Source organism: Fusarium keratoplasticum, chromosome 7 (genome assembly GCF_025433545.1).
Source record: "Fusarium keratoplasticum isolate Fu6.1 chromosome 7, whole genome shotgun sequence".
In the NCBI taxonomy this organism is placed as follows: Eukaryota; Fungi; Ascomycota; class Sordariomycetes; order Hypocreales; family Nectriaceae; genus Fusarium; species Fusarium keratoplasticum.
Genome location: NC_070535.1, coordinates 673,010 through 699,289, shown reverse-complemented (window position 1 = coordinate 699,289; position 26,280 = coordinate 673,010). Strand labels below are relative to the sequence as shown.

The 26,280-nt window shown below is 50.5% G+C and overlaps 7 protein-coding genes across 7 annotated transcripts; 3 read left to right on the top strand and 4 right to left on the bottom strand.

The window, feature by feature from the left end:
- Nucleotides 1–1,059: 1,059 nt before the first annotated feature.
- Nucleotides 1,060–3,262, top strand: NCS57_00936700 (HET domain-containing protein; the record flags this gene model as incomplete). The annotated part of the gene is made up of 2 exons (XM_053059145.1): nucleotides 1,060–1,987; nucleotides 2,097–3,262. The coding sequence occupies 2 exons, from the start codon at nucleotides 1,060–1,062 to the stop codon at nucleotides 3,260–3,262; spliced, it is 2,094 nt and encodes a 697-aa protein (XP_052911216.1).
- Nucleotides 3,263–5,819: 2,557 nt separating this feature from the next.
- On the bottom strand, nucleotides 5,820–6,419 carry NCS57_00936600 (uncharacterized protein; the record flags this gene model as incomplete). The annotated part of the gene is made up of 2 exons (XM_053059144.1): nucleotides 5,820–6,292; nucleotides 6,344–6,419. The coding sequence occupies 2 exons, from the start codon at nucleotides 6,417–6,419 to the stop codon at nucleotides 5,820–5,822; spliced, it is 549 nt and encodes a 182-aa protein (XP_052911215.1).
- Nucleotides 6,420–9,331: 2,912 nt separating this feature from the next.
- Nucleotides 9,332–11,124, bottom strand: NCS57_00936500 (FAD-binding PCMH-type domain-containing protein; the record flags this gene model as incomplete). The annotated part of the gene is made up of 2 exons (XM_053059143.1): nucleotides 10,850–11,124; nucleotides 9,332–10,772 (listed from the first exon to the last, which is right to left on the bottom strand). The coding sequence occupies exons 1-2, from the start codon at nucleotides 11,104–11,106 to the stop codon at nucleotides 9,332–9,334; spliced, it is 1,698 nt and encodes a 565-aa protein (XP_052911214.1). The 5' UTR covers nucleotides 11,107–11,124.
- Nucleotides 11,125–12,253: 1,129 nt separating this feature from the next.
- On the top strand, nucleotides 12,254–13,702 carry NCS57_00936400 (uncharacterized protein; the record flags this gene model as incomplete). The annotated part of the gene is made up of 8 exons (XM_053059142.1): nucleotides 12,254–12,401; nucleotides 12,461–12,486; nucleotides 12,538–12,574; nucleotides 12,624–12,694; nucleotides 12,748–12,770; nucleotides 12,823–12,979; nucleotides 13,030–13,133; nucleotides 13,192–13,702. 8 exons carry the CDS (start codon nucleotides 12,254–12,256, stop codon nucleotides 13,700–13,702), a joined length of 1,077 nt encoding a protein of 358 aa, XP_052911213.1.
- A 442-nt stretch (nucleotides 13,703–14,144) lies between these two features.
- Nucleotides 14,145–16,005, bottom strand: NCS57_00936300 (Ferric oxidoreductase domain-containing protein; the record flags this gene model as incomplete). Its single annotated transcript, XM_053059141.1, has 2 exons — nucleotides 14,145–15,359; nucleotides 15,418–16,005. The coding sequence occupies 2 exons, from the start codon at nucleotides 16,003–16,005 to the stop codon at nucleotides 14,145–14,147; spliced, it is 1,803 nt and encodes a 600-aa protein (XP_052911212.1).
- An 895-nt stretch (nucleotides 16,006–16,900) lies between these two features.
- NCS57_00936200 (Zn(2)-C6 fungal-type domain-containing protein) lies at nucleotides 16,901–18,986 on the bottom strand (the record flags this gene model as incomplete). Its single annotated transcript, XM_053059140.1, has 5 exons — nucleotides 16,901–17,106; nucleotides 17,159–18,354; nucleotides 18,407–18,737; nucleotides 18,802–18,815; nucleotides 18,871–18,986. 5 exons carry the CDS (start codon nucleotides 18,984–18,986, stop codon nucleotides 16,901–16,903), a joined length of 1,863 nt encoding a protein of 620 aa, XP_052911211.1.
- A 3,870-nt stretch (nucleotides 18,987–22,856) lies between these two features.
- NCS57_00936100 (uncharacterized protein) lies at nucleotides 22,857–24,090 on the top strand (the record flags this gene model as incomplete). Its single annotated transcript, XM_053059139.1, has 4 exons — nucleotides 22,857–23,116; nucleotides 23,192–23,214; nucleotides 23,277–23,682; nucleotides 23,733–24,090. The coding sequence occupies 4 exons, from the start codon at nucleotides 22,857–22,859 to the stop codon at nucleotides 24,088–24,090; spliced, it is 1,047 nt and encodes a 348-aa protein (XP_052911210.1).
- Between the last annotated feature and the right edge of the window lie 2,190 nt (nucleotides 24,091–26,280).

Here is a 26,280-nt window from a genome sequence, read left to right as displayed (position 1 = left end):
ACAATGTTTGAGCCTCACGGCAGAGTTGGGGAATCGAAATTGAAATAGATAGACACATGGTTAGGGGGTAGACGGTGCGTTTTATACCAGCGACGGGGTCTTAGCCCATGAATTGTCGCCAAGTTTCAACGGTGAATCAGAGTCTATCAGAATAGTTTCATCCATTTTGGCCAATAATTTCTTAAAGAATTACCTTACCTTTGCAAACAATAATACAAAATTTTTCTTTTCAGTATATAAACTCGGCAAAATTATGACTAGAGCACGTATGGTAAGGCATGGGAAGAGTCTAAGATTATTGCGTAGTAACTTGATAGTTTAATGGAGTCACTTGATGGTTTTATATAGTGAGTAAGGGGCTGATTTATCGTTGCTTGATTATAATATGATCCGTCGAGTCAGTGAATGTCCACGTTTCTTCAGTATGTCTTGAGTGAACTAGTTGATAGCGAAGCAAGGTCAGCATTTCATAACAAGATCGAGGCAGTATCAGAGTGCTGTACGTTGTCAGCTGAACATGGAGGGTGAAGCTGAAATAGACAAGATGATATAGATTTGAACTTGCATGTGAAGAAAAATAATCCGGTAGTCTCGAGCATTCACTTTCAAGAGGTGTCTGAACTTCTGCATACTCACCATGAACTCGGATTGCCCCTTGTTGGTTGCGGCCAGTGCACAAGGTGTAAGGATTATAATACTATCAAGACACTTAGTAACTGCATAAACCTTCTTATCTAAGATAAATCTCTTACGGCAGGAAACATATTGATCCTCCTCTTTTGCCGCTAATCTTCAAGTTCGACATTAACTTGTAGGTAAATCATTGCCTTGACAAGATATGCTTACCAGGCTTCTAGAACTATCAAATGAAGAGCATGCAAGGCGATGGAGAAGAAAACCACTTTTTAACGCATGCAATCCTTGCCGCCTGTAGGCTCGGCCTCCTCATCTGAGCCTCTGCGGCATTTTCGTAACTGGATGATAGTGGCAATAGGCAGCCTCTTCTAACTCCCACCTGCCGACCTTGATCCTCATCTCCAAACCTGCACTGTTTCCACGATGGCATCGAGTCACTCTTGTTGCTCTTTCACATTGTTTGCTCCTCCTGCGACAAGTGACGAGGAACTTCCCGACGTGGCCGCCGACCTCTGCTCACAATGCGCTTCAATCGACCTTTACGCTCTCATGCAAAAGGAGAGAATAGGCACTTGGTATAACCGTTACATCTCACTAAAAATCAAGATGTCATCCCCTTGCCCACTCTGTCAATTCTTCATTGCCACTGTGGCAAGCAAAAAGACGCTTCCCGCCAATCCAGACCACGAACTCGAGTTCGAGCTCGAGTCTTTGGAGTCGCAATTGGCCTACTCTCGTTACTTTAACCATGTTCTCAAGTCATGGTTCGATAGCTCTGTGCCGTGTCCCATGTCCGAAAGCCGAGTGCTCGGTCTAGACATGGCCGTGCTCGGGGATTCCACCAAGAGTGGGATGCGGTTCGCAAGATGCGCAACTCTGGGCAGCCCTCTCGATGGCCAGAAATCGGCATTAAGCCTACGACGCCTAGAACCGGGTAGAATCGACTTTGCATTAACCAGAGGTTGGTTGAGCTATTGCAAAGCTCACCACAAGGAGAAGTGTGGAATCTTGAAAGGATATCCACGTCAGCTCTCATGCTTGAAGGTGATAGAATGCGAGACTGGCGCAATCATCAAACTCCCCGAGGGCTCTGAGTTTGCTGCCCTGAGTTACGTTTGGGGCCAGACGCAGGGCAATGGGCCAAGCACAGCCTCGAGGGCTGGCTTTCTACCACCTCATATTCCCAAGACCATCAGGGACGCCATCCAGGCCACGATTCGCCTCAACATTCAGTATCTATGGGTCTACCAGTACTGTATCAACCAAAAGGATGAGATTGAGTTGGGCGAGCAGATCGGAATTATGGACATCGTCTACCAAGTCGCTACTGTTACACTGGTTGCAGCATGCGGTGAGGATGCCTCGTTTGGTCTCCCAGGGGTCAGCTCTACACTACCGATACAAGCAGCCAGCCATAAAAATCAGCGGACGCACATGGGTGTCTACCCAGTCCACCTTAGAGAGCCAGATCATCAGCTCTCGGTGGTGGTCTAGGGCCTGGACATATCAGGAAGGGCTCTTCTCCAGGCGTCGCCTCTACTTTACCGAGACCGAGATCTTCTTCGAGTGCAACACTATCTGCACTCAAGAGGGCCTCGCTTACGATCTTCACCACCTAAACGATCTTGTTAGTGATCATAAAAGTGATATATATCGCGGTGCATTCGGCTACAACCGCGGAAGTCTAGATGAACATATCAAGGAGGTCACAGGACGGCAGTTGACGCACCAGGGTGACGCACTCAACGTTATGCGCGGTATCTTTAGAGCGTTTCCTTCCATGCGTTCGCCTATTCGTCACTTCTGGGGGATCCCTATAGATCGGAACAATGGGATAAGATCGGTCTGGGGTCCCTTGTGGGGTGGAACCGACCCATGGAGGCCAGGTGAGGCAGAGAAGCCAGGATACTTTGATGCTGTCTTTACAGATACCCTTCTGTGGCGCTTAGGGGGCCCTTCACGTCGTAGAGATGGCTTCCCCAGCTGGTCCTGGACTGGATGGCTTGGGCCGCTACGCGAGTTCAGCGCCTGGGCGATTGAAGTAAAAGGGCTGACAATGGGGGTCAAAGTCCTACTTCAGAAGAATGACGGGACCTGGAAGCGGATCTCAGAGTCAGTCGTTGCCGAGATCGATGCAGGGAACGTCTCAGGCGCTGTTCCCTATTCACCTATACTCCGCATCGAAACTTGGGTGGTCCAGGTGACCTTCAAGTATCTCCCCGATAACGACTTTGAGAACCTCCAAGATCTACTGGGAACAAGCTTTGATAAGGCGGTTTACTACGTAGTCCTTCCAATGGCCGACCCAGACTCGCCACCCGAAAGTCACCGCACAGGTTATTGGCCATTGATCCCGACAATGGCCGTGGAGGCCAACGACGAGCTGCACCGAGAGCTATGCGAGGAGCTATTGGACTGCCTTCTGTTTTCGACGGAGGCGCAGTATGGGCTAGTCGTGAGGAAGGTGGGCGATGTCTCAGAGAGATTGGGACATCTTAATATAGAGCCCTTCGTCATGAAAAAGGATGGCCCTTCGGAGTCTGAGTCGGCCTTGGAGTATTACAGATCAGAGAAGAGGTTTACTGATTACCTTCCTATGACCACAAAGACGGTCATGTTGGGGTAAATCTAGACTCCTAGTGGGTTGATGTACAGCCTGCTTGAGGCAGCTCATATTTCCCTTCCAGTTACGGGGATAATCAGCAACAATATTGTTAGCAATGGGGAGTCTACAATATACCATCAGAAAAAGAGAGATGGTTGTTAATACACGACGGATAACTACGAATATAGGAATCGTTTCCCAAGCCAGACTCTCCCCAGTGATTCACGCTTTCAGATGAATGCCAAGGTTAATCGTGTTTCTTATCTGCCTGCGTGACATGAGCAGGAAGCATCAAGATACTCCATAGTTGTATTTTAGCTTATCATGGCAGATGCCCTATTTCAGAGGCGCTACCCATATCAAAAACAAAGCCATATGCACACTCCTATCTCTCTAGCCGCATACCAACACCGAGACAACGCGATATCAACAAGTAACTTGAGCAAAAGTAAGGCATCTTTTTGTATGAATTCCAAAGACTTTTCCTATTAATTACTAGCCCCTCCCTCCAAAATATTCAAGGCGCCTAACCATCCTAACTACTCTGACCCTTCCCACCCAATTTCAACTCCATAAAAGATAAAAATTCTAGGAGTATTAGGCGGCATCTTCCGAGGATGACAACCAAACACCGCCTCTCGGGGCACCTTCATGATCAAGTGGTGGTTGTCAACAAATTGGAAAATTATCCTATTCTCCCCACTACCATATCGGACGACAAAATCCTTGAGACCGGGGCGTGGAGGGGGGCCGGTCCGAAAAAGTGACAAGCAGTTGAGTCGTTCATCTGAAGTTGACCTCTGAGTTCTGGCCTTTGGCCTGGTGGAGGGCGATTCGACGATCCATCATCCCTGACGTTGGGGTAATCGTCAAAAATGACATATTTGGACATGAATTGAACAGTATGTCCAAGGTATGCATATTGCCAGTGATCGAGGGAGCCCAGGTTAAATATTTTTCCTCGGAGGACGAGATTCTCGCGACGGCCACGTTGATGCCTGACCCGGTGATAGACCTTCTTGACGTCCTTCTCTATCCGCAGTTCAATCTGCCATGTTTCTTCCTTCATAGTCAATTCCCCATCTTTGGCCTCTTGCTTTATTTGCCGCTTGCGTTGCTCTCGTTGCTCTTTGAGCTCATAGTAGTAGTCATATTCGCGCCCAGCGCGGGACCGAGTCTCGTCTCGCTCGTCGTCAGATGAATCCCAGTCAGAGCAACCCACACCAGATCCAATAGATTCGGATTCGCTCTCAGATTCGCTTTCGTCACATTCGGATCCTTCTTGGTCAGATCCTGAACCGCACTCGGATCCCTCCTCATAGGGTATACAACCACATTCACAATAGTCGCCGTGCTCGGGTTCAGATTCGGATCCCGACAGCTCCGAGATGTCCTCGTCAAAGTCTTCGCATGAAACGGTGTAGTCTGGGTACTCGAGGATGCGGTGGTACCATGACGGAAGTGATGGGGTGTCACCGTGGTATGAGACTAGTTCTTTCGAGAACGAAACGTCTCAGCCTTTCCAAGACCTGGATGAAGCATCATATGAGTTGCAGAGGCTGTCGGTCCAAGAACCAGACGCCACTTGGATTGGTCAAATATTGAGAGAAACTCAATCAGATGAGAGAGATGATGATCCCAGCCAAGCACCTCGTCTTGCGATAGAGGAGGGCTTTCGTAAATGGAGTTCGCGTGTCGAAATAACAAAACAAGCCCAACAATCCAAGGTTGCCGGTCTATACGAGACGCAATTACGCCACCTACACATGGAGCAGCAATTCCGGAAGTTGAATATTGATCTAGAGTCTTTGGATTCGTCCGGAGAGGTCATATCTGATCCATCGCTCTTCACTCCTCTGCTGGATGCAGCAAAGAGCGTGGCAAAACCGTTCCTTGCAGTAAACTATGCAACCTTTTCGCTCAACGGCGAACTGATTCGCTGTCTCTCATACATCGTCGGACGTGCGAATGAACTGTCAACCAAGGACGTACAATCAGAAGCCCTAGGCTTGCTGAGAAGATTAAATCGCCGTGAAGGCTTCTGGGACAGCAACGACGTTGTTAGGATGCACGAGATGCTCATGTTTGAAGAGGCCGACGAGTCCGGGGTGTGTTTGGAATGGGAAGGGGCTGTTCCCGCCGGGGTTCCCGGGTTTCTTGGAGAGCTAAGGAGAGCTAAGGAGTTCCAGGAGGCTGAGGTTCACCAGCCTCAGTCTTACTAAGGCCATTGAATGCCCACTGCGACTCAGGCAAGTTCATATAAATATTGCCACTCTACAGTCAATCTTAGGCTCAATAGTCCTAGACTGTGGAGTAGAATTTATCTACCTATGCGCCCGCATAGGCCATCAACTACAGGTGGTGTTGTCTGCAGCTAAAATCGTTGCAAGTGATGTCTACCCGATATCTCGGCCAGGATCATGTTGAGCATCTGGGCATTCTTGAAGAAGGTGCAAGATAGAAGCTTGGGCATTCCGTGCCTCTTGCCGTGTTAAGATTTAACTACATAAACCATGCAATGTATCTCAATCATGCTCCTGTTCATGATAGACAAATCATGAGATGTGCTCTCCCCCGTTCATTCATCTCTTTCTTCCCACTCCTGTAGAAGCTCAGGGTAGTTGTACTTGAGCTTGTCCCGGCTCCAGTATCCGACGTCGTTCTTCTCGGCGGAGTATCCCACAAATTGGAGCTTGTACTTGGCTTTACCTCTCTTGGGTTTCCCCCCCTCCTCAAGGATTCGAAGTACATGGGCGAAGTCCTCCGGAATTCCAGACACGGCGTCTCTTCCTCCGAGCGCCTTCCAGTACTCCAAAACTTTTCCTTCGTCCACGTGCTGCACGTCTCGCTCGATGAAGTGCCCTTCCTTCCATTCTTTGTCGGTGGGTTCCTTGTTGGAAGGGTCCACGGTCCACTCGATACGAAGGCGGATATGGTAGCCCGCAATGTCGTGTGCGTCGGGGACAATCAGCTTGACAGGCTCCCCCTTGTCGTCTGTCTCGTTAAAGAGTTCATGGGAAAGAATTTTCCAATCCATAGCCTGGCGTAGCTCTATTCTGTGTGAGTGGGAAATACCCTCTTTATATAGAGAGATGTGCCTACCATTGGGGCTCTCGACACTCGTATCAACCTTGACGGTGTTTAGATCCTGAGGATCTCCGGCGTTGGCGCTGGACATGTTTTTCGTGGTTTGCCTTGTCAAGTTATTCAAACGAGGATGAATGGGCTTTTATGGTAATGCCTGGATTTGGTTACGGACTGAGAATGGCGGGTGGTGGATGGGAGGTTATGGAGGCATATTTAACTGTGGACTTGAGCTGTGTGCCATACAATCATGGCGGTTACCCAAGGCAATTGAACACAAGAGGAATTTATCAAGCACAGTATCCGATGGCATAATGTTCTGAGAGATTACATCCTCCAGTCGGCTATCCATCGCTGCCGATGTTGCATGTGCAATGGCCCAGTCGGCAACAGAGGTGGTTGCATCTCTCCAATCTAGCCAGATTTGCGTTGTATTACAGCGGAAGGTATCCAATCCTACATCTGTCTCGTGGAAAAACGACAAAGTCAGACGGGGCCGAACCGGAAGCTGGCAGATGAGGTCGCCCAAGGCCGGAAGTGCAAGTAGAGCTGAGCCAGATCCAAGTCGGATAGACACAGTACCTTATCTTCACTGCTTCGTACAAGATATGAGTCCAGCCCATCAGCGGCATGTATAGCAGCGGAGAAATCCCTGGCCAGTGCTATATGGCCGCTGTGCCATGTCTCAGCGAGTCGACTTTCAACGATGACCAATCGCCGCGCCCATGAACCAAGGCACCTACGAGTGCGTCGTTACCCAGGCCCACGTGGCGGGTACTGCTTCTAAGTATTGAGTCGGGCATACCAAGTTTTGCCAGGGTACCCATTGTAGCACAACGTGGCTGAGACTGGAACAGCATCCCTGTCGTTCCCGCGCGATTCCTGGACAATGCGCAGCTTACGAAACGACCAGCCCCTTCAGGCCTGCACAGTACCCGTCCATGGTGAGAGGCTTCAAGCCACAACTATACTAGCTGACGGAAGCTTGCAAATGCTCGCTTGAGCTGTCCAATCGCGGCACAAACTTGTGCTGCTTGGTGAAGCAGCCCATCTTGGCCGTTACATACACGGAGGAGATTACGCAATACTTCTCGCTGAGTGTCCTGACGGGGGACGGTATTTCGCATGGGTTACGGATCTATAGATAGTCCATCCGATTCATAATCACAAGTATGACAACGCTCCAGCCCTCCCACCAGCCACCCTCTATATGCTTCCGGTGGCGACTCACGCCAAGTTTCACGTCTGGGAACAAGTCAGTGTGTTTGTTGCGGTGTTGTCGAATTCCAGAAGCTGTTGATTCCGAAATTAGGATCCGACCAAAGGGTAATCTAGAACCCAACTACCTTGACTATCTCGGCATGGCAGACGTGGTCAATTTAAGGTCGGAAAGCTAGGGGTTGTGGACATAACCTTTACGCGTTAGCTATTGACATACGAACCTTAAAAATGGCTGCCCAAAGCTTCACAGTAAGACACGATACCCCAAGTCAGTGCCCATTGGTCTTTCTGTCGTACGACTATCGTCTCCTAGCCGTAGTTACACACCTGGACTTGCTTGCAAACAGTAATTTCCCCCTGACTTTCCCTTTCTTAAAGTTTACTTCTAAGATGAAAAACGATTTGGAATAAGGCAACAACCACTTTATGCTCCTCTCAAGACCAGCGTGCCATATGGAGTTCATGGTACCACACTTGGTGTGTGCAAACCTCGACCTACCCTGTACTCCATAACGCCCAAATCAAGGCTTCGAATTCAGCCCCATTTCTCTGTTCTCAGCTCCCCTTTCCCTGTTTCTATACAATTATGGACCATTCTAACATCGACTGGTCGTCCCCAGAGACAGATCTTACGTGATATCGGAACCTTAACAATGGCTTAATTCTCCAGGATTTTGCTGACACCGCGCTACTCTCCGCCACATCGACACCACACCTTAACGAGGGCACTATGGCTTCATGTACTCGAAGCACCTTGCCCTACAAGGTCTGGTTTGTCTTCAATCACACTTTGACAACCTCTTTGTCGCCTTGAAATGACCCCATGCAATAGTGCCTCTATCTATGCAGTAGTCTCCACGCTTAGGACGTTGGCGTCTTGGCTTTGTAAGCTCGCTGTAAGAAAAAGCAAAATACTCGAACGAGAATTGCGTCTTCAAAGACTCTTGTCGCCGCTAATCTTGGGGTAAGGCTGCCCTGACCCGCCTCCCGCTCAAGCCGACTGTTTCATCAACGCGGCAACTAATCACTTCGTCCGGTCTTTAAGAGCCGCTGAGATGGGGACCAAGGGCATCGGGCCGAGATATAGACCCGTATCGCCGTCCTTGCAGACGAACTGTACCGAGAGACAAGATGAATTAAAGCGGACGAACTCCCCCATTCTGTGCTGATACGATGCCATTGCAGAGCCCCCTGAAGGAAGCACCCTGTCCAGTGGGGGTTGCAAGGCAAGGGCCGCAAAGTTTAACTGTATCCCTGCCCTGTTCTCTCCACACGCGGTAACTATCCGTCGATCCGCTTGTGGTCCTATCTTGCGCGGCGAGGCGTCAACGATGTAACCGGCGCGCGCCGTTGAGCGGGATGCGCGGAAGGCTTTGACAAGTTCCGCCCGTAGAGTCTAAACTAGCTTGATAAGACCGCGCGTCAGGCGGCAAGGCGGGAAAACGTGATGGTGAATATCGATTAACGTTGTTTTCTCTCATCTTTTCCCTTTGCTGGGGCATACGCTTCTGCCCCTATTCCGGTCGCTTGAGTCCTTCCGTCAATGGTTAGGCATGCGAGCCCCTGCGTCTATGGAGCGTCAGAAAGATTCCATCGCACCCCGGGCTTCCCGTATTGCTTACGTGCGTGGGTGCCATCAAGAGTGGACCAAGATCAAGGCATGCATCAAAGTGGGTAAGGGATGATGTGATGAGTCTCTCGAAGATAGACATGGCATTTAGTTGCTAATTACGTATTGATCATCCATCGTGTCCATCTTCAAAGGTCATCTGCCCACTCGGCGAGTCACCGTCTCGCCTTACACATCCGGCCGTTATCAGCAACCTCCCATGCCTCACTGCCAACAGCAGCTGTGGCATACAGCAGACCCTTAGGGTCGTACTTGTTCTTGATCTTCAGCAGCTTGTTGTAGTTAGCACCGAAGAAGGTTTCCTGCCAATTCTGCTGCTGGAAATCGGCTTCGTTCATATACGCTCCCGCCCCCGGTGTAGCAGCCTCAATCACAGGCTGGACCTCATAAGTGATCTTATGCTGCGTCTCAAGCATGTCCTCCCAAGGAGCGTTGAAGTCCCAGGGGAGAGTGAGAGAGACCTGAACAATAGAGTCTCGCCACTGGGGCAGTACTGCGTTGACGTTCTTGCCTCCAAACTTGGAGACGTTGAGTCCGACACCGATGAAGATGACGCCCATCTCAGCAAGCTGACGTGCAGTAGGAGAGAAGTCAGGGAGCTTGGAACGGGGCAACAGACGTCCACCAAACAGCTGTGTGCCGACCTGGATGTTGCCAGCAGGGAGGGGACCCCAGTAGTGGTCGTAATGCTCGTAGTAGCTGGAGAACTCGGTAAAGGTTGGCTCAAACGTGACGCCCAGGGCAGCCAAAGACTTGGCAAGCGGCTTGAGGATCTTCCTGGCCTCGGCCTCCGACTTCTTGTAGGCGGTCATGGCTGGCACCTGCAAGAAAGAGTCGGAAAAGAAGTAGATGATCATGACACCAGAGTCGACGATATCAGGCAGAGCAGCATGGAAAGCGTCAATGATGTCGTAGATCTGATCCGGCTTGTCCGTAGGAGGAGTGACGAGGAACTTGGCGCCGCTGACCTTGGCCTCGGGGTGGGCTTGAACAGTCAAGGACACGACAACGCCATAGTTGCCGCCACCACCGCCACTCAACGCCCAGTACAAGTCGCTGTTCTCCTTCCTGGAGGCCTTGATCAGCTTACCCTGAGCAGTCACAACTTCGAACTCGAGGGTATTGTCAGCTGCAAGACCAAAAATGGTGCTTAATGCTGAATGACCGCCTCCTTGAACATAGCCTCCGGCGAGTCCAACAGAAGGGCACTCTCCAGTGACAACGACTAGGCCAGCAGCATTGGCGGCAGCAAGTGCCTCGTGACCCTGGATACCGGCCCCGACCTTGAGAGCCTTGCCGGTATAATGCTTGTCCTTCCAGTTCAAGACCTTAGTGCCCTTGAGGTTGTGAGTCCAGACAGCCAGGGCTCCAGCACCTGTGGAACGGCCGAGATAGTCATGGCCAGTGTTGCGAATCACAAAGCGCACATTCTTATCCTGAGCAAACTTCAAAGCCGCAGCAACATCCTTGGGAGATCTGGCGTCGACTGCGTATCTGACGTAGTTGCCCAAGGTACAAGGCCTGGATCTGGGCTGGAATGGATCACAACTCTGATTGGCAAAGATGGGAGCCATCACCGAGGATGAAGACTCGATACTGCGTGGTATCAGTGGCTGAGCCTAACCCGGGGACATGGATACGGGACATATGCAGGGGGAAAAGAGACAACTTACTGGATCGACGAATAGAGCCATTCATCCTGCAGGTGTGCACACTCTTCAGCGTTGTAGCGCGGGTCGTGGCATGGAGTTCCCAGTGGAACCGTTGCAATGAGCCGCCCTCCAACGGTGCTGTTGAGGCGGGCCCATTCCCTCTGAGACGGCCAGCACGAGTCTCCGGGGAAGCACTTGCAGCTGGCCTTGTAGGAGGACGCCGTAGCGCTGCAACCGCTGGCCAAGAGGAGCAGGGAAGAGACAATACGGGGCAGCATTGTGTGAGAGGATGTGTGAGGTTAGACTCCCAATGGAGGAGGATGGCGGTTTGAGTTTCGAGTGGGCGGAAGGTGTCTATAACAATTGGTTCAAGCCAGGTAATCTACTGCTGACGCCCGGTGCTTGGATCACCTCGGCAGTATAATTACGGAGAATCGGACCATTCAATCAATCGGTTGGTTCGTGGGACCCTGGCCCATGTACTGTATTCCGGGGAGCTCGCCAAGAGGCTGGTGCTGGGATCAGCGGTCCAACCCCCCTGAGCAATGTAACATGCAGGATAGAGGAGCTGAGGGAGCCATCCGTCTTTGCCGAGCGGGATCAGAGCAGAGACCAAGTCTAGCCTTCAATTGCTCTAGTAGCCGCGTATTTGGAGGATGGACTTGGGTTTGACAGGTCGCTAATCAGATCATCCCTTTAATTGACCTCAGCGAGGATGAAGATCGCTTGAACAAAGCTCCATAGAGAATTAGGTTTTCGCATACGAACTCCTAGCCCTAATCACTCATGCACCTGCCCGAAAGAGGCCATTGCCCGGTCCATGGACCTGGGAGGCATCTCGATTAAATCTCTCAACTTGACGGCAGTGCTGCAACCGTCTGTTGGCTCTACACACCACTAGCTGCATAAATGACAGGGGAACACTCAAGACCCCCAGACACGGCTTACAGCACCAGATGCAGCCACAACTCTGTAAACAAAGCAACGTAGGGAAAAAAAACTGTCATTTTTTGAGGCATTATTTCATTTGTGTACTTTGGATCTGCGCCCCTTGTATCCATGGCACTGGGAGTGATGCTAACTGCGGTGATGCTACGTGCCACAGCGGAATCGAGACGCGCCCTGGGTTGCCGGCAATGGGTAGATATCCCCGGCAGTTTGGCTCCGCAGGGCTCCTTGTTAATCTTCAAGCCACGGACTTAGGCGTGGGATGCCAATTTCTTCTGCAGTGGACGTCATGGAAACACGATGCAGCGCACCAAAAGTGCCATCAGGGATGAAACTTGGGATTTTGCCACACTTTTTCTTGGTGACGAACTGAACTTGCCAACCAAATAGAAGCTTCTCCCCTCTGCCTCTGTTGGCCTGGAATCTTCATTCCCATCTCCACAATCTCTCCCTTGCAGATCCCAACGCGGTGGTACAATGGCTTGGGTCCGCAACACAGCAGAGGGAACGACGACTGATGGCCCGAAAATCACGGGTATAACGACAGGGTTTACGGCACTCTCGCTGTGCATCGTGTGTCTTAGGCTCTATGTGAGAGGGTTCATGATCAAGTCGTTTGGCCACGGTAAGCAGGGTTCGACCAACAACCGGCGTATTGGGATTACTGACGTTGTTGGTTGTTAGATGACTGGGTGATTGTCATCGCCTGGGTTGGTTCCTCTCTCCACTGTTTGTTATCTTGGCTGACTTTTGGTGTTTAGCTTGGCATCTGTGGATACACAACGGCTACTGTTATCCGTATGTCGCCCTCACATATCGAAGGTCCTTGATGCTCATTGAACGACAGAAACAACATGGGGTCTAGGTCTCAAGAGCCTGGAAGACATGCCTGATGAGAATGTCTACACGTTTGGCTTGGTAAGAGTGGCAACCCTTCTCGCCGGTGTTTCTGGGCGACTAACGGGGACTAGGTGCAATACATAGGGGCACCATTGTATGTATTGCTGCACCACTGTGGGAGCATGTACACTAATAACTCTGATTAGTTATGTTGTCGGTATTTACGGTTTTAAAATGAGCCTGCTTCTATCATACATGCGCGTCTTCCCCGGCAACTACCGTATTGCGGCCATTATCGTCGCCGTCATCATCAGTATGGCACATATCGCCTTTATCTGTGTCTTTCTCTTTCTCTGCACTCCGGTATGAAGATGGCGTTCTCTATAGTACACCATTCGCTAACTACTTGACAGATTGCCAAGCAATGGGATCCAAGCATCACAGGGGGCCACTGTGCAGACGCCGTGCCATTCTACCTCAGCTTTTCCGCGCTGACGATTCTATTCGATGTCATGATGTAATTAACCCCTTACCTATTCTTCATAACCTCTTTAACCTCAGCTGACGCCTTATAGTTTGGTCTTGCCGTTCCCTGCCCTCCTCAAGTCTCAGATCCAACTTCGCAAAAAGGTTGTCCTCCTTGGCCTCTTCGGTCTCGGGATCTTTGTCACCATCGTCCAAGTCATTCGAATCCAAACGATTCAAAACCTAAAGAACTACCTCGACTCCTCGAAAGCCATCCTATGGTCCATCATCGAAACGAATACGGGCATCATCATCGCCTCTATACCAACGCTCTCCCCCCTCGTCAAGTACTTTGCCGAAAAGTCGAGAGCGGCCACTTCCTCGGCTTCATACAATTTGAACTCGCAGTATGCTTTGCAGAGTTGGAAGAGCAAGAAATCTGGCATGAGGCCACTTGGGAGCGGAGTTGATCACGAGGCACACGTCTCGACTGAAGCGCATCTGGATGACAGTACCGAGAACATTCTCATCATGTCTCCTGGGATCCGGAAGCAAACTAGTATCATAGTGGAGAGCAAGGAGGCTTCAACTAAGAGTAGGAGGGACTCGTCTAGTGCTTAGATACCTATTATGATGCATCAATACCAGCTTGACGTAATTCTTATCCTTACGCTTTGTCTAGTCTCGTCAAGTCCCCGTGATATGAACACGTTTAGAGTGAGAATTGATCATCTGGTAATAACAAACTCAAGTGAATGAACGTACTTACTCCTCGATACAAAGAAAACCCGCCATATGGCATTGTCGGTACAATAGATGGTTAAACCGTGCTAGCAACAAATAGTCAGGATAGCACCCACAACTCTTGCTGTGGGGTTATCTATGCTGGGTGGCTGAGCTTCGTCAATAGGGGCAGAATGAACTTTAGCCTGGAAAGCCTGGACAAAACTTATTGGGGCCCTTATACAAAATCAATATATCAGATCAAAGCCTATCTAAAAACTTGTAAATATAAAGTGAAATCGCCAAGTGAAAATTCATTACAATGGCATTGCGAGGCTCTCTAAACCTCCCACTTGGCCATGTACCAGTCAATCTCTTTGATGTGGGATTCGCCGCTCATTTCCCTGATCTCATGTCTTATCTTCACACAAGCCGCTTCTGTCGCTCGGATCAAAGCATCCGGACCTGAGCTATAAATCCAGGCAGTGGCCTCTTTGGCTTGTCGCCCATCAGCAGGAAATGCACTCGAAATGCGATCGAGGGTAAGAGACTGCCGGACCAGCTTGTCCGGGTCCATCCTGCCATCAGCGGAGCTGATATGAGTGATGAGTGTCAGATTCGGAACCGATGCCGCTGTTTCTTCAAGATGAAGCCACTCATTGACATTCACTTGTTCTCTGTGTCGAAGAGCCCAGATAAGAGTGAATCTGCTGTTGGTATCCTGCGCTCGAAACCTCAACCACCAAGTGACGAGACTGTAGGCACCCGTGACTCCAGTCCCACCCACAACACAGATGATGTGAGAAGCTTGTTGGAATTTTGTGTCTCGCGGCCCATACGGACCCTCCAGCCGCACTTCTAACGTGGTAAAGTCGTTTGGATGGGGAACCAACGCCCCGACCTTCCATGTCCACTCCTTTTGACTCTTCTTTGATGCCTTGCCCGCTCTTTGAAAGAGAAAGACTGGTCCTGAGGTGCTGGAAGCTGGGACGGCCGCTGTGAAGGCGTGGTTCTGAAGCTTGCTGACCGAGGGAATGTTGATATAGTAGGTTTTGAGAGGAGTGAGAGACAACATGCCGGTTTCGGCGTGAGACTCCGGGATTTCATCATAGCTTTTCATGCTACGGGTGACAACAGGAAGCGACAGCCTGTACCAGCCTTCTCCCGCGTTCTCCAACGTCGCGTTGATCTTTTCATGCAACCCGCCGCCTTCTCCACGGAATAGTCGATAAGCCCAGTCGACAACCCACAGGCACAAGCCAGGCAACAGAAGGTAAAAGTCGGTGCTAGCGTGTATACTGGCCCCAATGAAGATGAGAATACTGCACACGACGTGGGTGTAATAGAAGAAGTTGTAGCTGCGTCTTCGGATCCAAGCAGAGGCGGTAATGGTGATGATGATAATGACGACGAATGCAGCCGCGCCGTTGTAGGTGGTAGTGGTGTACCACTCGCTCCGCCCTTTGCTCTCTTTAAGGGTCATGGTCGGATTTCCGGTACTAAAGACCTCGTTTTTCCTCTCGTCGTCGTCGCTAGAAGGGTCGAGCGCATACATCTAGTGCTGGGATTAGCATATTGAGGGCATCATGAGTTCTAATCGGAGGGAGACGTACAGCGTAAGCAACTCCATGAGCCGTCACTGCCAGCAAGAAGAGGTATGCAACCACTTTGTGAGTGAACAGCAACGTGCTCTGATGTAACTTGAAGGCTCGCCCCACCAAGTTGTTCCTCGAGACTGGTATGATCAACAGGCCCAGGAGAATATCGGCGTAGTGGCCTGTTACGCCAGTGACAGTGAGACGAATCTTGGCAGAGTCCCAGTCCAAAGGGTCTGTTCTGTCGCCCCAATATTTCCAGAGAGCGGGCCACCAGAGGGCAGCCGTAGCCAGTGTGACCGCAGCGATGAATATTGTGATGGCAACGCCCCCAACAGTGACATACTTGCGAAGAAGCGGAAGCTTAGCTGAAGACCGATGACTACTTAGAGCAAGAAGAGAGCGAGACGATGACCGCAGGTAGAGTGCAAAACTCAGGACCAGGACCATGCCGTAGAATATGGCCAAGTGATACTTTGTTTCTTTGTCGAGGTAGTCTTCCGGGCATACGGTAGCGTAGCACGGCGCATATGTCAGACCAATTGTGACTGCCCCAAGCACGACGGGGACGAGGAAGACAGCGAGATTTGGGATAAGGCGCGACATGGCAGCGGAAAGAATGGCCGGGTAAGAAGGGCGGTCAAAGATTGAGATTGCAGTTGAAGGAAATGGGATTGTTTGCTGGGTTTGTGTTGGACGCCAGAAAGAAGTGCAGACAACGCTTCCTTATCTATTGAACGAGGGCTTCCAAATCTCAAGAGCACCAAGTACGGTCAATGAATGTCTCTATACATAGATCATGCAATCTCCAATACACCAAGACTTGAAAAACTCAAAGTGACGCGTATCCGCGTGGTCCACGAGGCGCAGGCATCCATTGCTTCTATCCAAGAGACTCATTTGGCATTGGAGCCTCAAACCACGTCTGACAAGGGCTTCGCAAGCCGTTCTTGGCATCCAAATGTCGGGCATTTGGAGTTCGGACATAAACGACCGGACACATCAATCAAACTTGTTTGGATGCTTAAACGGCCGAGGTCCAATGAAATGGCGGCAGTGGATCCGGCCTCGGGGTATTGAACCGACGACCGAAGACCGATGCCGACTGGATGATTTCCTATTCTGGAAATGTTCCGTAGACTCATTGTACTCATCAATGCCATGTGTGTAAGAAATATCTACGTGGGTACCTCATCCTGTTTTCACAAGGCAGACATACCACGCCTTCGCTGCGGAGACCCCTATTTCAGCCTCACTCGGCCATTGTTACGCCGTGATTCGGTATTATTCAAGCCCCCAGAGATAGCACGCAGTGGGAACTGACTGACCTCACTGACCTGAAGCCGAGAGGCTTGAGCTTCGTCATACGTGCACTCGAGGTTATTACTCAGCAGCTCACAAAGGCCTCACCTCTAACATTGACAGCGTTCATTTATGTGACCAGGCACGATTTAGCCGGTAATTATTTTAGTCTACTCCTATAATATCTGATGAAGGCATCTCATAGAGCGTAGCGGACCCTTGAGCTATAACTATCGAGACACCTCCCCTCTGCCCTTGGCTCCTCATCACGATCTGGACGGACAAAGTTCGCCCATTTCAGATGAAGAGGCCCTTGAAATTGGTCGATCACATGGAAGAGATCATCAAGGCCCAAAGGCTCCGATATCTTGGTTACCAGGGCATCGTAGCTGTCTTGACTCGCAGCTATTAGCAAAAACAACTATCCAGTGGGTGTTTAACTTTGTAGATAACTCACCTAACAGGATTTGAGCCAACTTCCATTGTCTCGCATGCTTCTGTAAAATGACCCGAAGAATGTCCTGTCGACGTGTGAGTTGGACTGACGATGATGGGTTCGAAATGCCGCTTGCTTTGTTGTGCAAGTGAAAAAGCACAAGTAGGCCCATCACGATGATGCAAAGTTCCGGGTCAACTGCGAAGACGCATTCCTGGTCCCAGTGGGAGATTATCTCGAATAGGCGATGGCAGGCCTCAAGATTCTCCCTCCAGTTCGTTTGAAACTGATCTTCGTCAACTTGACGCCCGGGAAGGCCGAGCATCATCTGTGTTGACTGAAGCTTGAGGATAGTCAACAGACGGCAATGGTAGCTCGCCACTGATTCGCCACCAGCCACATCGCGCACCATCCGCAAGCAGTTGAAAGGCAGTGATAATCGAATGCCGCAGAGACAATCCTCTAACTCTGAGATTCTCTCCTGCGTTGGATAGCGAGGGTTTTGTCTGCCACGGCGATGGACTGCTATGGCTTCTTTCAACAATGCGTTGACCGCGATATGAAGGCCAAAAATGTCCCTACCACTGACAGCGACAATCTCTTGAATCACCTTCCACAGATCGGCCTGGTCGGTAGGAATGAGTGTCTTGGCGCCATTTCGCACGCTGGCTGTTGTTCTCGCCAAGTCTCCTCGCAACAGCGCTGTGCCGATACTGTCAGGCTGTATCTGGCTGGGGGTTGCCGTTGAGTAACTTAGGTGAGTGTCCAGCAGGTAAATACTCCACCATACGTGGCGCCATTCTTCAGTAGCCGCTTCGCTCAAAAGGTCCCAGCCAAAGGTCGACAAGTTAGACAGACTGTCAATTTGGTGGAGACCAATGTGGTATGCCTTTCGAGCCAGATTTGAGATAAAATCATCGATCTTTTGCCCTTGGTACTGATAGAACCCATACCAAGCCAGAAGACAGGCAGTTCGCCACTCGTTGAGCGCGTTTGGCTCAGAGATGCTCGGGGTCTGGGCAGTCGAGGGCTCAACTAGGGAGCTTAGTGCAGTGTCAAGGTCCATGTGTAGGGATGCGCCGGTGAGCTTAGCGGAGATAGCATATACAACCGATGCCAATACCTCAGATATTTCTCCTCCTCTTAGCTGAGCGGGGAATGTGTGTAAGGGGAACAAGGGAAACGATGCGTTGACTGTAGACGCAAACGTGTGGGTCCTGGTTTTAACTTCAGAGTCCATCTAATAATGTAAGTGGCCTAGTTGCTTACAGTTCACGGCGCGCTTCTTCAGAAAGCTGCAAAGAGAATGTATTCAGGATCTTGACTGCATTGGATACAGTGTTTAATGACTGAACCGGAGGATTGTGTTCTCCTGAGGCCTCTGGCGTAGATGCTATATCCCATGCTACGCCAAAGCTCTCGTCTATGGCAGTTTTGTCCTGAGGGTTTGAAGGAGAAACAGTGGGAGATGCCGTCGGTGCTGGGCGGCCAGGTCGTCGACTTGAGCCCCTAATGGGTCCTGGTTTCTTGCGTGTTCGCGAATAGGAGCAAGTGTGGCCATATGCGTCGCAAGCTGAGCAGCGAGGTTGATTCAGATCACCTAGAAAGCCACATCAACAGTCAGATTGCTACCTTGCTAGGCGCCTCAATGGATCAACGCGTACATTTGATCTTTTGCCTATGCTGCGTCAGTTGATGCGTAAGATACTCATGACCCCACAGCCCGGACTCACCTAATACATCGATCGCAAACCCTGCTTCTTCTGTTCGAGGCCCAACGGACTGGGTTAGTTGACTGGATTGACGCCCTTGTCACGACAGAGTCAGGATTGGACAAAGGAGTATCCATATCTCGACTCAAAGCTCGATTCAACCTGATAGAGAGTGGGGACGAAAAACTAAGATGATGAGACCCCTGTGGTCTAGAATACAGGGAGAAGCTTGGAGAACGCTTCCTGCTCCTTGCGGTCTCGGAAGATCTCCCCATTTATCAATTGTCCCGGTATACGAGTCTGTCAGCAAACAGTGGCAGTGTTTGGCTGGAACACGTAAGAATTGTGTGGCTTTTGATTTGCAGATCGTGGGGCGGGATATCCGGAGAGCGGGGTGTTGAGGTAAAGGCCGACACGGAGTTTCACCAAACGCCGACCCAAATGGCCAAGCCAAAATACGAAATTGACGGAGTGGCTATGACTATGCATAGCATACCTGTCCATATTTCTTCACATCCCTTCTATCCCTTCTAGATAGGCCCCCTGCGCATTAATCACAGACCTGGGGCTATCCTTATTCCTGTTCGGCGACTGTGCTGATATGGCAGTGTACGGATCAAACAACTATACTGCTGCTGCGAAGTGGTGTCTCGACAATGCCATTGGACGGGCTGACAGTTTTGGGCGTGACTCCTTTTGTCAAGACTTTTACTCGAATGTGGTGGCGCCTTTGAATGAGGATGCAAAAGTGTTATTACATAGCACAGCTAGCTTTAAGGTACCGATTGCAAATGAGGCAGAACTTGATGTGTTTTAGCCATTGCCATTACAAGCATAGTCAATAGTCTAAAGTCCTCCTGAATCCATAGCTAACATATGTAAGTAAATGCAAGCAACCTTACCTAAGAAGAATGATATTGTATTAGCTTAGGTAGTTTAAATTAACAAAAAGATTCTTAGGTTAGTGGCAAGCATATACGGCGCATAGCGCTACAGGTTCTCTGCATCAAGTACACTTGCGACCTCGACGCCCCGTAGAAATTGGACTTGCCAAGGCTGCAGAAAGCCCCTTGTCACCTTGAGAGGCCTGGTTCGCGGTTCACGGCAACAAGCCTACAAGTTAGAACAAGTCGGCAGGGTTCCGCACCAACATTCAGCCTTGATCAGAGATTCTGGGCTGGTTGTCAGGCCAGCTACAAGGACATGGAGGCATCGAGAGATGTTGGTTTGGAATCACGAGCATAAAGAGAGGTTGGAAAGGTGCAATGCCCTACAGATCCTAACCACGTTACAGGATCCACACAGTACTCCGCCCTTTGGGCATTATCCCTTCATTTCAGCCTTATGGAGCTTGGATTTGAGCAGTCAGCCCCGCCTCTAACCGGCAATATCACGCCGGCTCCTGGAAATCTCCACTTGCCGCTCTCCACTCAGTTTGCCGCCCGCTTGCCTAAGTGCCGTGGCTCGGATCTCCTCCCCGTCGTGGAAGAGCTAGCCGTTTTAGTGTCGGCTATGGATGCTCCAACCTCGTTCTTATCAGTGCTGCGAAAGCCTTATATGATGTCTCTCAAAGAAAGGCTCTGACAATGCTGAGCCTCGGAGGGTTTCGCGTCTGAAGATGAGCTGTAATGGGGAATAATGTCCCGTCTCTCAGTCAGCAATATCGTGGGACATTTACTGACGTGTCACCTTTGGGTTGGACAGCGTTCGCGAGAACAAGGCGAGTAAGGGATGTGATGAATGTGATTGCTCCGCGACGAGCATGTCACTGCGTCATACTTGTCGACTCGAGTAAACCTGTCGAAGCGAATGGATATCATGTGGTAGCAATAAACCTCAATTTGGCATCTGCATGGCTTGGGGGACCCCTACTTTTGGCTGTAGTCAGACGACACATTGTCTATTCTCTTTTATGCTCGAAAAACTTTATTTTAAGCGATGATACATTGCCCTCCTTGTGTTATTGGTTCACCCACATCCCGTTTCAAGACAGTTGCAATCACGGTCGCAATGGGCACTGTAGCAATGGGATACTGACATGAGAACCAATGACACATGACACAAGCCATCCTTCCATTGATGCAAGGCACGGAACCGTCTGCTAGCCACGTCGGCAATGGGCCAGAATCACCTCAACGCGTTCGGAAGAAGCCATGGCGGCTCAGTCATCTCGACGCGATCGGGAGCCTGGCCCATAAGAACAGTTGCTGCCCTTCTCGACACCAAGAGTCAGCCGCAACAACCCGAATCTCAGCAGCCTTATCACAAAATTGACCGTTGACCAACCCGTTGGTCTCCGTGGAAGCAAATACACAGTAGCTAATTTCGGGTACGGCAGGGACCGCAAGGCGTAGGTTTGCGCGGATGCCCCAAGTCAGAAACACTAGGGCATCTCCCCCGCAAGCGAGTGCCCCTGAGCGACGATCGATCACTCGGGGGACGCTCCCGGCCCCAGAGCTCGAGTCAAAGCCCCACATGCCGGCTGCCGTATCGTCAAGTCCCCTTGTTTAGTCGACGGACTCGATGCATTCCGTCTGAAGATCTTGACGCTTGTGCTTTCGCACGAGTCTTGAAGCACGGGCTAGAGTTCATTATTCAAGCCTCTTCAGAAGACACATGCCATCTATGTGGCCTTTTGTCAGTATCTGTCACCTTGCGATGCTCCCCTAACATTGTCCCTGCATACGTCGCACCAACCCCTTTTGCCAAGCACTCCGGTTCCCCTCCTAAAGTGCAACATGATCAGCGCGCGCCAAAGTTTAACGCCTCCGCACGGTCTCGGGGGCTATTGAACCGACTAGATCAAAGAGGCCAATTGCCCCGATAATACCCTTGCGATCGGCACCAGAGAACAAGGCGGACTGCCAGAGACCACCAGTTTGGTGTCTTTTTCCCCTGGTTGATGATTGTGAAGGATGGGTGGTGTGTTGGTGCTAAAGATCGCCATTCATGCACTAATACCGGCACTTGTTAAGCCAACTCAAGCCTCAAGACAGAACGAGACCATTACGTACAGTCCACGGATCGTGAACGGATTCTTCTGGGCCCTCTGGAGCTGCCAAGTAAACAAGTAGCTCCAACCGTTCCGTCTTCAGAGACCGTTAGCCCTTGGCATAATATCATCCTCATGTTAGGCCATGGTAAGCCAAGTTCATTACTCTTATGGCCGATAGGTTACCTAATCACCGTCTCAGATCGCCCAAAGACTGAAGCCACACAGACTGACAGTGACCGCTGCCCATCTACACATCCTGAGTCATGAGTCTCCGACTCAGGCTCAACACTCCGCCGAGCCCAAACGCGTCGATCCCAGGGTTGTCATCTGCCGGATGCCCAATCGCAAGAAATGCGTGATGCCACTGAGCCTCCAAGGCACACAAAGATCCCATCTTCTGCGCCACTAGCGTTTGGAACCCGTGTATGAGTCGAAACGGAGGCCATCCCCAGTGCAGCATCTGGCACAAGTTCGAAATAGCACCCCCATGTCCTGCCTAGCAAGGCCGGACGATCTTCATCTTCCCCACCAAGGTCTAGAATGCGCCGCGGAAGGCGGGGGATCCCAGAATGTCAGCCCACTTCTTCATGAACGACTCCCAGTGCTAGACATCTTCAAGGTCTAGAAGCAAATCACCGTTGCAGCCAGGCAGCTGGAAAAGGTATGCACACCAGTAAGATAGCGGCCAAGATGTAGGAACGGCTCGCTCCCCGCGATTTGCTAGTCGAGTAGTACTACGCTATTCATTTGCATCAAGTTCACTAAACAAGGCCAGAGGGTTTGCTGATCAGGGGGGATCCCTAACACGGCTGTGACCTATATTCGAGCCTGATCTTTCAATATTTGCTTCATCTTCTTCCCGATGGACTCAGCGAGCGAGTAGCCATTGTATTTCTTTCATTCTTTTTTATTTCGTCTTATATATTCCGTTGGGAATCATTCGAGCACGGCATCAAAGACCGCATTCCGACTTTACACTCTGCCAATCCTCATCCGAGGTTGATTCGACAACATGACCGGTTTTCTTATTCCCCCGTGGTACAAGAATGAGGTGCCGGGGGAGACAGAGATGAACATCGCCAGTGTCATCTTCGGGTTCAGCTTGGGTTCAGCCGTCTTCACAGCCTCACTCGCCTTCAAACAGTCTCTGGGAGCATATAGGAGACAGAGACTGTTCAGTGCTTACATTATCATGTGTTGGCTGGAATGGATTGGATGTAATTGTATGGGTCTTGTCACCTACATGTGGCTCAAGGGTGTCGTCCCGCCAAGGTTTGTCTTTTTTCCTCCAGAACAACCTGGACTCGTTCCTTGGACGTCACGCTGACCTGACTTTCCTTCACTCAGTTTCTGGGTCTTTTTCTTCATCAGTAAGCAATTCAACCGGGAAATTTTCTTCCGATAAGGTGGCCTCTGACATGTCTACTTGCAGTCGTCTTCTGGAGCATGCAGATCCAGTTCATTTTACAGATCATCATCAACCGAATAGCCCTCCTGCTTCCCAGCAAGTCAGGCGTCAACAAAATCAAGTGGGGAGTCGCCATCATCGTCAGCCTTATCAACCTGAGCGGTTTCTGCATTTGGATCCCGGCACGTCTACAGATCTCTCACCTGTACGAAGAAATCAACATCATCTGGGACCGAACTGAAAAGGCCGTTTTCTTGATTGTCGATCTTGGCCTCAACCTTTACTTTATCTATCTTGTTCGCTCGAGACTCATTGCTGGTGGTTTGACAAAGTATTGGCAACTCTTTCACTTCAACGTTGCCATGGTTTTTGTGTCGGTGACACTGGACTGTGTCTTGATGGGAGCCACGTTCCTCCCGAGTCCGGTCGTGTAAGCAACCTTGCCCAAATTCTGGCACCACTAAACTCACATCTACGCAGTTATGTCCAGTTCCATCAACTCACCTATCTCCTCAAGCTCTACATCGAGATGAACGTTGCCTCCCTCCTTGGCCACATTGTTAAGGGCGCAAGAGACCGCGATGGCACAAGGGCTGCGGATGGCCGATATGCACACAAGCCTCATGATGAAATCACTAATGTGAGGGTGGCCACGTTGATCACGTCGAACCGAACAGGTCATGTCCGCCTTAATGATGATTCAGTTGGAGGAGAGACATACAAGAGTGATGCTCAATGGGGTGGTATTCGCAAGCAGGTGGAGACTGAGATTGTCTATACCAATCCCGAGGATCACGATCTTAGTGAAGCAAGCTCTGAGACAAGGGTGCTTAAATAGACTCGGTTGGCGGGAAGTGGGAGGGTAAAGGAGTGATGGGCATGGCGTTACAGCTTGTATGATTCTCTAACCTAATTAATACATCATTGTTCAATCGACAAGTTCCTCCACTTTCTCAAGAAAGTAGACATGCCGAGGAACAAAGGTGAAATGTCAGCAGAGATGTCATTGAGGGGCGTCCTCCTGAGACCCGCCGGGGAAGCCCAAGCGGCTCGGAAAATTACCCGCCAGATCCACCATTTTAAACACATTTCTTTCTTAATTCGACTTCCATCTTATCTTCTTATCATCACTTGGTGCCATGGCAAGTCTGTTACTACAGCCTGGACACCACTAACTCACAAGTGCAAACATGACCCGGGATCATGGCACAAAACCTGGGGCAAATGCAGGCAAGACAGTCCTGGTCACTTAAATACACATCATCAGGTGAGCTTTCTCGGAGTCTCGGCCGAACATAATATGTCTTCTTCTTTGACTGACCATGAGGCCATGGGCCCAGACCAAGAACAAGTGGAGAGAGCAAGCATGTGTGAGAGGAGAGTGTGTCATGGCGAGTCATGCGGGGCCCCGTTCTCCATTGCGCCCGCTCCTCATGCTTCTCCACATCGGAGAGCTCTCCGTTGTGTCTGTTCGCGCTCGGGAACCTTCCGTCATCCGTTCCCCGCACTACAAGAACTCTTCTCCTTGTGCCCAGTCGCATGGTCTCTGATTTGTGCTGACGTACATTATCCACTCAACAAGCGTGCAATAGGCTCACATTAATAACTCATAACGTATGGGGTAGAGAAGATTTGGCTCAGTCTCGTGTTCTTGCTCTAGATGTCAAGCTGTGGCAGAAATGTGGATGATTAGCTGGTGTGACAGAATGCTCCAGGAGACTCCTCGAGTAAGAAGGCACTTTCCCTCATGATAAACATTGAATGAGATGTAGTGATTTAAACCGCCAGCTTCGGTAACGGGTCCGGTGATAAAGCTCAAGGAATCGAAGTGCTGGATAAACAGTAGGTAAGCTCTAGAGTGGTGTTCCGATCCTCTAGGGTAGCATCACTGGTGCGGAGAAGGGGAGCCCTAGGCGGGCGACTAGCATCCTAAGGAAGACGTGGAAGACTTGGAGAAGGTAATACAATCCCTGCAAGGCCCTCTTCTTAATCATTAGTTACTGATGCTTAGTCCTCTGGAGGTAGTGTGTTACCTAATTGGCGGGAATTTTAACGCTCTCACGCACACAGATTCCAAACATTTGAACTGGAAAGCTTTCCTGGTAACAAGTCCGAGCTTTTTTTTCGTGACACTTCCAAATTCATATCGTACGTCAGCCTGGCCACTGGTTAAAAACCGTGGGTATTTGATGGTCTAGGACAATCACTTCCCCCCAGTACGAGTTACCCCAACCGACATGAGCTTTGATTGCCTGAATGACCCCAACTCCAAGATCCCAGCATATCCAGTGACAGCCGGTGAACAAGAATTCGAAAAGTGAGGCCAAGAACGGTTGGAGACGGTCGGGCTTTGTCCGAGTTGCCCAAATCACGCGTTTGAAAACGTCAACCGTTCCTTGGCACCAGACGAACCAATCCCAGAGAGAATAATCATGACCAACAAACCCCGCACGAGCTAATCCCCTCATTTGCCTTGCTTATCCCCTCATCCCTCACGGACCCCATGGGGCATTGCCCCATTTCCCCCTTAATGCCTCCGCAATGGCATGTAACGTTACCTCTACGGCGGGTAATCACGTCAGGACCTCGGTTGTGGTCTGGGGTTTCTCTAGGCTTCTTCCAAGGCGAACGGATTCAACCATGACAAAGAGGAGGATAGCGTCTCTCCGCATTCGGCCCGTCATGCCTGTCACGTTGTCTCGAATGTGAGCCATCCCCAGACTAGTCTATTCCCCAAGTGGTCGAGAGCCCCGTCTCGGAGAGCTGTCCGTGGATTGAATCGCGGAGAAGCTTAGACTTTCGAGGGAGCCCAATCCGAATCAAGTGTTAGGCAAACTCACGAGTTGCCGTGTTGCCGAGTTGGCAGACGCGCACCTATCATTGCTCTGATAATATTGGGGGAAGAAAGCGTTGACCACTTGAATGAGTCGACGTCGGTTTATGCAGAGTCCACTCCCCCAAACATGTGGAGAAGGTATCTAGAGGTATAATTATCTTGGCCGGCCGATACGTTTCTTGGCCTTGGCGA